General features: G+C 44.4%; 1 protein-coding gene across 1 annotated transcript in view; it reads left to right on the forward strand.

The window, feature by feature from the left end:
- The window catches only part of SLC16A10 (solute carrier family 16 member 10), a 179,053-nt gene that overhangs the window by 142,916 nt on the left and 23,104 nt on the right, over positions 1–13,033 (forward strand). The window contains exon 2 of the mRNA XM_069726142.1: positions 2,168–2,312. Within this exon, the coding sequence (XP_069582243.1) occupies positions 2,168–2,312 (145 nt within the window). The remainder of the gene's footprint in view (positions 1–2,167; positions 2,313–13,033) is intronic.

The raw sequence follows: 13,033 nt of genomic DNA on the forward strand, positions 1-13,033 counted from the left end.
AGGCAAGCAATTCCAGATTCTCACTGCCCTAACAGTAAAGAATCCTCTTCTATGTTGGTGGAAAAACCTTCTCTCCTCCAGACGCAAAGAATGCCCCCTTGTGCCCGTCACCTTCCTTGGAATAAACAGATCCTCAGCGAGATATTTGTATTGTCCCCTTATATACTTATACATGGTTATTAGATCGCCCCTCAGTCGTCTTTTTTCTAGACTAAATAATCCTAATTTTGCTAATCTATCTGGGTATTGTAGTTCTCCCATCCCCTTTATTAATTTTGTTGCCCTCCTTTGTACTCTCTCTTGTTCCATTATATCCTTCCTGAGCACCGGTGCCCAAAACTGGACACAGTACTCCATGTGCGGTTTAACTAGGGATTTGTACAGAGGCAGTATAATGCTCTCATCATGTGTATCCAGACCTCTTTTAATGCACCCCATGATCCTGTTTGCCTTGGCAGCTGCTGCCTGGCACTGGCTGCTCCAGGTAAGTTTATCATTAACTAGGATCCCCAAGTCCTTCTCCCTGTCAGATTTACCCAGTGGTTTCCCGTTCAGTGTGTAATGGTGATATTGATTCCTTCTTCCCATGTGTATAACCTTACATTTATCATTGTTAAACCTCATCTGCCACCTTTCAGCCCAAGTTTCCAACTTATCCAGATCCATCTGTAGCAGAATACTATCTTCTCTTGTATTAACTGCTTTACATAGTTTTGTATCATCTGCAAATATCGATATTTTACTGTGTAAACATTCTACCAGATCATTAATGAATATGTTGAAGAGAACAGGTCCCAATACTGACCCCTGCGGTACCCCACTGGTCACAGCGACCCAGTTAGAGACTATACCATTTATAACCACCCTCTGCTTTCTATCACTAAGCCAGTTACTAACCCATTTACACACATTTTCCCCCAGACCAAGCATTCTCATTTTGTGTACCAACCTCTTGTGCGGCACGGTATCAAACGCTTTGGAAAAATCGAGATATACCACATCCAATGACTCACCGTGGTCCAGCCTACAGCTTACCTCTTCATAAAAACTGATTAGATTGGTTTGACAGGAGCGATTTCTCATAAACCCATGCTGATATGGAGTTAAACAGTTATTCTCATTGAGATAATCCAGAATAACATCCTTCAGAAACCCTTCAAATATTTTACCAACAATAGAGGTTAGACTTACTGGCCTATAATTTCCAGGTTCACTTTTAGAGCCCTTTTTGAATATTGGCACCACATTTGCTATGCGCCAGTCCTGCGGAACAGACCCCGTCGCTATAGAGTCCCTAAAAATAAGAAATAATGGTTTATCTATTACATTACTTAGTTCTCTTAGTACTCGTGGGTGTATGCCATCCGGACCCGGAGATTTATCTATTTTAATCTTATTTACCCGGTTTCGCACCTCTTCTTGGGTTAGATTGGTGACCCTTAATATAGGGTTTTCATTGTTTCTTGGGATTTCATCTAGCATTTCATTTTCCACCGTGAATACCGTGGAGAAGAAGGTGTTTAATATGTTAGCTTTTTCCTCGTCATCTACAACCATTCTTTCCTCACTATTTTTTAAGGGGCCTACATTTTCTTGATTACCAAGATCTTGATTTACCAAAGTTGGAACCCTGGAGGATGTCCTTCAGGCTAAACATCTTTATTTCAATAAGTCAGCATGCTTGGGAAAATTATTGCATGTAACCCACTGGCGGACACAGACTGAAGAAGGCCCTTGTGCAAGAACAGTCTATGGGTCCTCTTTAGTCTAATATCTCATTATAATACACAATTCCACCTATTTTGGAGGTGTAAATGGGCCGCCTTACCTGTTGGGTTCCTGTGCAGCTGCACAGGATGCACCAATGGTATGTCCACCCCTAATAGAACTGGAGATTAGATGCCAGATAGTTGCCTTAACCACAAAAGATTAAATTCTATGTAGTAAAATATACAGTAGAAACAGCAGAAAAGCCAATTTTATGTGATCATTTTTAGCTGATATAATCCCAGACGTCTTACTGGCTCTTATTCAGAAGCTGGTATAGAGGTATAGTTCCTAAACAGAGACACACATTTGCCTATAATAGTAATAAATGTACATCACTATTAATGCTAAACAGAATTTGCATATCTCATTTGTTTATAATTGTTTTTTTTTTCTACAGCATGGGTGAGCTCCTTGTCAATGGGCATGATATTCTTCTGCTCTCCTGTGGTCAGCATATTTACAGACATGTTTGGATGTCGAAAGACTGCAGTTATTGGTGCCGCAGTGGGAACTATTGGCCTTTTTTCAAGTTCTTTTGTCAAGTAAGATCTCTATTAATTATTAGCCAATCACATTACAGTTGTCATGTTGTAGTGTACATTACACAAGAAAATCAGTAACTTGATTGATTGTCAAAACATCAATATTTGATTTACAATGTTTTTTTATGAAAAAGAATGAGTTATTGCGCTTGCTGCAAAGTGACATAATTAATAAGATGTAGAAAAAAAATAGAGAAGCAGAGACAATCATATCCGCTTCAACAGACTCCTAATTTACCCACTTGAAAGTTACATAATTACCATGATATTTACAGACGTTCAATATTTATTGAAAGAGATTGATTAAAATTGTCAAATTTTTAGATTTTTCAAATTTAGAGTGTAGACAGTCTTAAATTGTGCCAAATCTATCAAACTGTCTCATGCTGTTGATATATTTTTACATTTTTAGACTGTCTGGTGTAAGTTTGCGCCCACATTTTGCATCAATTGTCTAATTTTATGAATATGCAGATTATATGGGCAACAGAAAGAGAACATAGGACATCAAGGTGTAGTGACAGGAGACCATTCAATTAATATAAATTTGTCTGCTAGTAGAATTATTCAGATCACAATTTCCTTAACCCCTTCCCGACCCATGACGCCACGTAGGCGTCATGAAAGTCGGTGCCATTCCGACCCATGACGCCTATGCGGCGTCATGGAAAGATCGCGTCCCTGCAGATCGGGTGAAAGGGTTAACTCCCATTTCACCCGATCTGCAGGGACAGGGGGAGTGGTAGTTTAGCCCAGGGGGGGTGGCTTCACCCCCTCGTGGCTACGATCGCTCTGATTGGCTGTTGAAAGTGAAACTGCCAATCAGAGCGATTTGTAATATTTCACCTATTTTAACGGGTGAAATATTACAATCCAGCCATGGCCGATGCTGAAATATCATCGGCCATGGCTGGAAATACTAGTGTGCCCCCACCCCACCCCACCGATCACCCCCCCAGCCCTCCGATCTGGCCGGTACACTGCTCCGGCTCCCCTCCGTCCAGTGCTCCGCTCCCCCCCGTGCTCTTGTCCGCTCCCCCCGTGCTCCAATCACCCCCCCGTGCTCCAATCACCCCCCCTGCACTCCGATCCACCCCCCCCGGTGCTCCGTTCCACCCCCCCGTGCTCCATTCCAGCCCCCCCGTGCTCCGTTCCACCCCTCCCGCACTCCGATTCCCCCCCCCGTGCTCCGATCCCCCCCCCGTGGTCCCCCCCACCCCATCATACTTACCGATCCAGCCGGGGTCCCGTCCGTCTTCTCCCTGGGCGCCGCCATCTTCCAAAATGGCGGGCGCATGCGCAGTGCGCCCGCCGAATCTGCCGGCCGGCAGATTCGTTCCAAAGTGCATTTTGATCACTGAGATAGATTATATCTCAGTGATCAAAATAAAAAAAATAATAAATGACCCCCCCCCTTTGTCACCCCCAGAGGTAGGGACAATAAAAAAATAAAGAAATTTTTTTTTTCCACTAATGTTAGAATAGGGTTAGGGTTAGGGGTAGGGTTAGGGGTAGGGTTAGGGTTAGGGCTAGGGGTAGGGGTAGGGTTAGGGGTAGGGTTAGGGTTAGGGTTAGGGGTAGGGTTAGGGTTAGGGCTAGGGTTAGGGTTTCGGTATGTGCACACGTATTCTGGTCCTCTGCGGATTTTTCCGCTGCGGATTTGATAAATCCGCAGTGCTAAACCGCTGCGGATTTATGGCGGATTTACCGCGGTTTTTCTGCGCATTTCACTGCGGTTTTACAACTGCGATTTTCTATTTGAGCAGTTGTAAAACCGCTGCGGAATCCACACAAAGAAGTGACATGCTGCGGAATGTAAACCGCTGCGTTTCCGTGCAGTTTTTCCGCAGCATGGGCACAGCGATTTTTGTTTCCCGTAGGTTTGCATTGAACTGTAAACTCATGGGAAACTGCTGCGGATCCGCAGCGTTTTCCGCAGCGTGTGCACATACCTTTAGAATTAGGCTATGTGCACACGGTGCGGATTTGGCTGCGGATCCGCAGCAGTGTTCAATCAGGTTTACAGTACCATGTAAACATATGAAAAACCAAATCCGCTGTGCCCATGGTGCGGAAAATACCGCGCGGAAACGCTGCGTTGTATTTTCCGCAGCATGTCAATTCTTTGTGCGGATTCCGCAGCGTTTTACACCTGTTCCTCAATAGGAATCCGCAGGTGAAATCCGCACAAAAAACACTGGAAATCCGCGGAAAATCCGCAGGTAAAACACAGTGCCTTTTACCCGCGGATTTTTCAAAAATGGTGCGAAAATATCTCACACGAATCCGCAACGTGGGCACATAGCCTTAGGGTTAGGGTTGGAATTAGGGTTGTGGTTATGGTTAGGGGTGTGTTGGGGTTAGGGTTGTGGTTAGGGGTGTGTTGCGGTTAGGGTTGTGTTTAGGGTTATGGCTACAGTTGGGATTAGGGTTAGGGGTGTGTTGGGGTTAGTGTTGGAGGTAGAATTGAGGGGTTACCACTGTTTAGGCACATCAGGGGTCTCCAAACGCAACATGGCGCCACCATTGATTCCAGCCAATCTCGTATTCAAAAAGTCAAATGGTGCTCCCTCACTTCCGAGCCCTGACGTGTGCCCAAACAGTGGTTTACCCCCACATATGGGGTACCAGCATACTCAGGACAAACTGCGCAACAATTACTGGGGTCCAATTTCTCCTGTTACCCTTGTGAATCAAAAAAAATGCTTGCTAAAACATAATTTTTGAGGAAAGAAAAATGATTTTTTATTTTCACGGCTCTGCGTTGTAAACGTCTGTGAAGCACTTGGGGGTTCAAAGTGCTCACCACATATCTAGATAAGTTCCTTGGGGGGTCTAATTTCTAAAATGGGGTCACTTGTGGGGGTTTCTACTGTTTAGGCACACCAGGGGCTCTGCAAACGCAACGTGACACCCGCAGACCATTCCATCAAAGTCTGCATTTCAAAAGTCACTACTTCCCTTCTGAGCCCCGACGTGTGCCCAAACAGTGGTTTACCCCCACTCATGGGGTATCAGCTTACTCAGGAGAAACTGGACAACAACTTTTGGGGTCCAATTTCTCCTGTAACCCTTGGGAAAATAAAAAATTCTGGGCTAAATAATTATTTTTGAGGAAAGAAAACGTATTTATTATTTTCACGGCTCTGCATTATAAACTTCTATGAAGCACTTGGGGGTTCAAAGTGCTCACCACACATCTAGATAAGTTCCTTTGGGGGTCTAGTTTCCAAAATGGGGTCACTTGTGGGGGGTTTCTACTGTTAAGCCACATCAGGGGCTCTGCAAACGCAACGTGACGCCCACAGAGCATTCCATCAAAGTCTGCATTTCAAAACGTCACTACTTCACTTCCGAGCCTCGGCATGTGCCCAAACAGTGGTTTACCCCCACATATGGGGTATCAGCGTACTCAGGAGAAACTGGACAACAACTTTTGGGGTCCAATTTCTTCTGTAACCCTTGGGAAAATAAAAAATTCTGGGCTAAATAATTATTTTTGAGGAAAGAAAACGTATTTATTATTTTCACGGCTCTGCATTATAAACTTCTATGAAGCACTTGGGGGTTCAAAGTGCTCACCACACATCTAGATAAGTTCCTTTGGGGGTCTAGTTTCCAAAATGGGGTCACTTGTGAGGGGTTTCTACTGTTAAGCCACATCAGGGGCTCTGCAAACGCAACGTGACGCCCACAGAGCATTCCATCAAAGTCTGCATTTCAAAACGTCACTACTTCACTTCCGAGCCCCGGCATGTGCCCAAACAGTGATTTACCCCCACATATGGGGTATCATCATACTCAGGAGAAACTGGACAACAACTTTTGGGGTCAAATTTCTCCTGTTACCCTTGGGAAAATAAAAAATTGCAGGCTAAAAGATCATTTTTGAGAAAATAATTTTTTTTTTTTTTTTCATGGCTCTGCGTTATAAACTTCTGTGAAGCACTTGGGGGTTCAAAGTCCTCACCACACATCTAGATTAGTTCCTTTGGGGGTCTAGTTTCCAAAATGGTGTCATTTCTGGGGGATCTCCAATGTTTAGGCACACAGGGGCTCTCCAAACGTGACATGGTGTCCGCTAATGATTGGAGCTAATTTTCCATTTAAAAAGCCAAATGGCGTGCCATCCCTTCCGAGCCCTGCCGTGCGCCCAAACAGTGGTTTACCCCCACATATTGGGTATCTGCGTACTCAGGACAAACAGGACAACAATATTTGGGGTCCAATTTCTCCTATTATCCTTGGCAAAATAGGAAATTCCAGGCTAAAAAATCATTTTTGAGGAAAGAAAAATTATTTTTTATTTTCATGGCTCTGCGTTATAAACTTCTGTGAAGCACCTGGGGGTTTAAAGTGCTCAATATGCATCTAGATAAGTTCCTTGGGGGGTCTAGTTTCCAAAATGGGGTCACTTGTGGGGGAGCTCCAATGTTTAGGCACACAGGGGCTCTCCAAACGCGACATGGTGTCCGCTAACAATTGGAGCTAATTTTCCATTCAAAAAGTCAAATGGCGCGCCTTCCCTTCCGAGCCCTGCCGAGTGCCCAAACAGTGGTTTACCCCCACATATGAGGTATCGACGTACTCGGGAGAAATTGCCCAACAAATTTTATGATCCATTTTACCCTACTGCCCATGTGAAAATGAAAAAATTGAGGCGAAAAGAATTTTTTTGTGAAAAAAAAGTACTTTTTCATTTTTACAGATCAATTTGTGAAGCACCTGAGGGTTTAAAGTGCTCACTAGGCATCTAAATAAGTTCCTTGGGGGGTCTAGTTTCCAAAATGGGGTCACTTGTGGGGGAGCGCCAATGTTTAGGCACACAGGAGCTCTCCAAACGCGACATGGTGTCCGCTAACGATGGAAATAATTTTTCATTCAAAAAGTCAAATGGCGCTCCTTCCCTTCCGAGCCTTACCATGTGCCCAAACAGTGGTTTACCCCCACATGTGAGGTATTGGTGTACTCAGGAGAAATTGCCCAACACATTTTAGGATCCATTTTATCCTGTTGCCCATGTGAAAATGAAAAAATTGAGGCTAAAAGAATTCTTTTGTGAAAAAAAAGTACTTTTTCATTTTTACGGATTAATTTGTGAAGCACCTGGGGGTTCAAAGTGCTCACTATGCATCTAGATAAATTCCTTGGGGCGTCTAGTTTCCAAAATGGGGTCACTTGTGGGGGAGCTCCAATTTTTAGGCACACGGGGGCTCTCCAAACGTGACATGGTGTCCGCTAAAGAGTGGAGCCAATTTTTTATTCAAAAAGTCAAATGGCGCTCCTTCCCTTCCAAGCCCTGCCGTGCGCCCAAACAGTGGTTTACCCCCACATATGAGGTATCAGCGTACTCAGGACAAATTGGACAACAACTTTCGTGGTTCAGTTTCTCCTTTTACCATTGGGAAAATAAAAAAATTGTTGCTAAAAGATAATTTTTGTGACTAAAAAGTTAAATGTTCATTTTTTCCTTCCATGTTGCTTCTGCTGCTGTGAAGCACCTGAAGGGTTAATAAACTTCTTGAATGTGGTTTTGAGTACCTTGAGGGGTGCAGTTTTTAGAATGGTGTCACTTTTGGGTATTTTCAGCCATATAGACCCCTCAAACTGACTTCAAATGTGAGGTGGTCCCTAAAAAAAATGGTTTTGTAAATTTCGTTGTAAAAATGACAAATCGCTGGTCAAATTTTAACCCTTATAACTTCCTAACAAAAAAAAATTTTGTTTCCAAAATTGTGCTGATGTAAAGTAAACATGTGGGAAATGTTATTTATTAACTATTTTGTGTCACATATCTCTCTGGTTTAACAGAATAAAAATTAAAAATGTGAAAATTGCGAAATTTTCAAAATTTTCGCCAAATTTCCGTTTTTATCACAAATAAACGCAGAATTTATTGACCTAAATTTACCACTAACATGAAGCCCAATATGTCACGAAAAAACAATCTCAGAACCGCTAGGATCCGTTGAAGCGTTCCTGAGTTATTACCTCATAAAGGGACACTGGTCAGAATTGCAAAAAACGGCAAGGTCTTTAAGGTCAAAATAGGCTGGGTCATGAAGGGGTTAAATGGAACCTGACAGGTCCTCTGTGTCCTCCAGCCCACCACCATTTGTACACAGTGCGCCTCTGAAGCTGGGAAGCGTACACCCGAACTTCAGAGGCACAATGACGTGTAGGAATGAAAGTCTGGTGAATTCACAAGATGCTGGTGCTTGCAATTCATATTATATGCCCACAAAGGCATGATAACATGCTGAATTCGACGACTAGTCTTTTAACCTCTTTATTAATGACCTCGTGGATGGGATTGAGAGCAAAGTGCCTGTCTTTGCTGATGACACCAAACTATGTAGGATATTAAAATCTGACCTTGACATTACAATATTGCAAAACAATCTGAATAAGATGACAGAATGGGTAAACACTTGGCAAATGAGATTTAATGTAGATAAAAGTAAAGTAATGTACCTAGGAAGGAGTAATCATATTGCTGCATATACATTAAATGGAACCATACTTGGGTCTACAGAAAAGGAAAAGTACTTGGGTATTCTGGTTACAAGTAAGCTGAGCAGCAGTACTCAATGTCAAGCAGCAGCCGCGAAAGCAAACAAGATTTTAGGATGTATAAAGAGAGATAAAATCTCTCCCAATCTTTCCCACCGTATTATTACCCATTTATAAATCACTGGTGAGGTCACATCTAGAATATGGGATCCAGTTTTGGGCTCCACATTTTAATAAGGACATTCAGAAATTGGTGTCAGTTCAAAGGCGGCAACTAGATTATTACAAGAGATGGAAGGCCTCTCATGAGGAGAGGTTTGAAAAGATAGGCTTGTTTAGCGTTGAAAAAAGACGTCTCAGAAGAGATCTCATTTATATGTATAAATATATGTGTGACTAGTACAAAGGACTGGAGCATGACTTATTCCTTGCAAAGACTGTACTGAAAACTAGGGGGCACTCAATGCGGGTGGAAGAAATGCGATTCCGACAGCTAAATAGTAAAGGGTTCTTTACAGTTAGAGCAGTCAGACAGTGGAATGCCCTACCACAGGAGGTAGTAATGGCAGACACTATAACAGTTTTTAAAAAAGGGCTGAATGATTTCCTTGATTTAGATAACATTGCGGGTAAAGTTAAAATAGTGACGAAATGTACAATTGGTGAAGAAAGGTTGAACCTGATGGACCTAGGTCTTAATTCAACCTACGTAAGTATGTAACTATGTAACTATGAAACAATCGCCCCATCAACTAGTCAAAAGATTATTTGCATAATTTGTTAATGTGTCTTTCAGGATAAATTGTTTGTTGGCGGGTATTCATATAGTGTCAAAGATAGCAACTGGGGGGTCACTGTTACCACTTTGTCAGAGACCAGAGAAATCACAAAGATCTCATAGCTGCTGCCAGTTTGTCAGGGGACACAACTCCACTGAATCCAATCGTCAGATCAATTACGCAATTGACTGACGAGGGATGGACGAGGCTGCTTCCACTACTAGGCCAGTTATTGGAAACTCACAGTGAGCGTATGGTATATACACCTCCAATTCCAGCTCATGGAATATATATACCCTGGTAAGTCACTGCCAACTCCACAATAACAAAAAAAAGGAACCAGCTGCTACCACCAATCATTTATACAGGCCGATTGGACACCCGTTACAGGTAGCATATGGCTTCAGGGGTGCAATTTACAGAGCAAGAGGAACAGGGCTTTTACATTATTTTAATCTAATGACTCAAGCAGCTTTGTAAACACTACTGTTACCTCTAAAGCATCCAAAATGGGCTGATGAATGGCAAATGAGCTTTAATGGGGATAAATGTAAGGTCATGCAATTGGGTAGAAGTAATAAGATGTATAACTATGCGTTTAATTCTAAAACTCTGGGCAAAACCGTCAAATGAAAAAGACCTGGGTGTATGGGTGGATGACAAACTCATGTTCAGTGGCCAGTGTCAGGCAGCTGCTACAAAGGCAAATAAAATAATGGGATGCATTAAAAGAAGCATAGATGCTCATGAGGAGAACATAATTTTACCTCTATACAAGTCACTAGTTCGACCACACTTAGAATACTGTGCACACAGGGCCGGCGTCAGCACCCGGCGCACCTGGGCAAATGCCGGGGCCCTGGGGAGAGAGGGGGGCCCACTCACGCTGTCATAGATACAGCTGGGAGAGCGGAGCAGGAGAACATGCTCTCTCCGCCCACAAAGTCACTGCTGGCTGCGTTCTCTTAACCCCTATGTGCCAGCTCTGACACAAACATGTTCTCACTCAGTCAGTGCAGCCAGGCAGGCACACATAGGGGTTAAGAGAAGGCAGCCAGTGTGACATTGTTTGTGGGCGGAGAGAGCACGTTCTCCTGATCTCCGCCCCTGGCTGGCTGAAGTGCTGAGCTGAACTTATCAGGCAGATTCCTACCAGTGCCTGAGTGAGTGCAAAGGTATCCAGCAGTGGTTGCAGATGGACTTGTGGCTCAGTCTGCTGCTGTCTGTCTCCGCTGCCTAAAAATGTGGGTGATGTCTGGAGGAGCAGCTGGTGGGGTGCAGCCTGCAACCTGCAGCTGCCCAGCTCACCCAGAACCCCAGAATACATGCATGCCACACTGAACCTGCACCAGTGGGGTAGGAAGAAGCTTAACCCCTTCCCATCTGTATGAAGGTTATTGCTAAACCTTAAAGATAACAATCCGACCCACATAAATGGGGTTAACCAGATGCCAGGAGGAAGGGGAGCTGCTGCCATGGATAAAACTGAGCTGTGGGCTGTATGTTGGGGCCCCGTGGCCCCAGGCTGGAGACTGGAGGGACTCTGCCCAGTGCTGGCATGTGGGTGATTTCTGCTCCAGAGTCTCAGCTTCTCTCCTCCACATCACACTGTGCAGTCACAGCAACATTGGTTGTGTCTGTCCAGGTCCCAGCAGCTGCCACTGCTCCCACCACGGACATGGCATCACTTAACCCTTCCCCTGCAGCCACCGGCAACAAATCCACATTATTCCTTGATTAAATCAGGTTCCAACCCAATAGAGGAGCAGACATTTCCTGCTGCCATTAGGATCCGGGACGGGGTGACATTGGCTGCCCTGCTACTCTGTAGTGGTGGGTGACAAGTGTAACATGGGGTAACGATGAAGGAGAAAGGCACAGGATAATAGTGAGCGCGACAGAGGGCAGTGTATGGTATGGAGCAGTCAGGGGGTGGGCTGCAGGATCCCCCCATACTGTACATGACTGCTCGGGACAGGGAGGCGTTTAATGAGCTTCTAATGACGGGGCACTAATTGGGTCATTAGGGTTTGTGGAAAGGATTCAGCATCAGGTCCCTCATTAATGCCCGAGCCGCCTGTTACTTTGTAGCACAGATCTGTTGGGGCCGCAAAACCAAACAACGTTGTTTATGTAGAAAAGCCTTTGTTTCATAGAAAAACTCAAAACAGAAAAGATTTTCTGATACAACAACGCCCTGCTCACGACACTGCACAGCACCTCTCCTGTATATATACACTGCACAGCACCTCTCCCCCTGTATATATACACTGCACAGTACCACTCCTCCTGTATATATACACTGCACAGTACCGCTCCTCCTGTATATATACACTGCACAGTACCACTCCTCCTGTATATATACACTGCACAGTACCACTCCTCCTGTATATATACACTGCACAGCACCTCTCCCCCTGTATAAATACACTGCACAGCACCTCTCCCCCTGTATATATACACTGCACAGCAGCTCTCCACCTGTATATATACACTGCACAGCACCTCTCCTGTATATATACACTGCACAGCAGCTCTCCCCCTGTATATATACACTGCACAGCACCTCTCCTGTATATATACACTGCACAGCACCTCTCCCGCTGTATATATACACTGCACAGCACCTCTCCCCCTGTATATATACACTGCACAGCTGCTCTCCCCCTGTATATATACACTGCACAGCACCTCTCCCCCTGTATATATACACTGCACAGCACCTCTCCCCCTGTATATATACACTGCACAGCACCTCTCCCCTGTATATATACACTGCACAGCACCTCTCCCCCTGTATATATACACTGCACAGCACCTCTCCTGTATATATACACTGCACAGCACCTCTCCCCCTGTATATATACACTGCACAGCACCTCTCCCCCTGTATATATACACTGCACAGCACCTCTCCCCCTGTATATATACACTGCACAGCAGCTCTCCTTCTGTATATATACACTGCACAGCAGCTCTCCCCCTGTATATATACACTGCACAGCAGCTCTCCTGTATATATACACTGCACAGCACCTCTCCCCCTGTATATATACACTGCACATCACCTCTCCCCCTGTATATATACACTGTACAGCACCTTTCCTCCTGTATATATACACTGCTCAGCACCTCTCCTGTATATATACACTGCACAGCACCTTTCCTCCTGTATATATACACCGCACAGTACCACTCCTCCTGTCCTGTATATATACACTGCAGAATTTACAATAGCTGTCACTCATGTAAGAAGTGAAATCTGGCATTGTACTATACATTTCTCTGCCGTATCTGTGCATCATAAATCGGGGTATGTGTTAAAGGGGGGGGCCCACTGAGACTCTTTCGCCCGGGCCCTCGAAAACCTGGAGCCGGCCCTGTGTGCACAGTTCTGGTCTCCGGTGTATAAGAAAGACATAGCTGAAC

Source organism: Ranitomeya imitator, chromosome 5, assembly GCF_032444005.1.
Source record: "Ranitomeya imitator isolate aRanImi1 chromosome 5, aRanImi1.pri, whole genome shotgun sequence".
Taxonomy (NCBI): domain Eukaryota; kingdom Metazoa; phylum Chordata; class Amphibia; order Anura; family Dendrobatidae; genus Ranitomeya; species Ranitomeya imitator.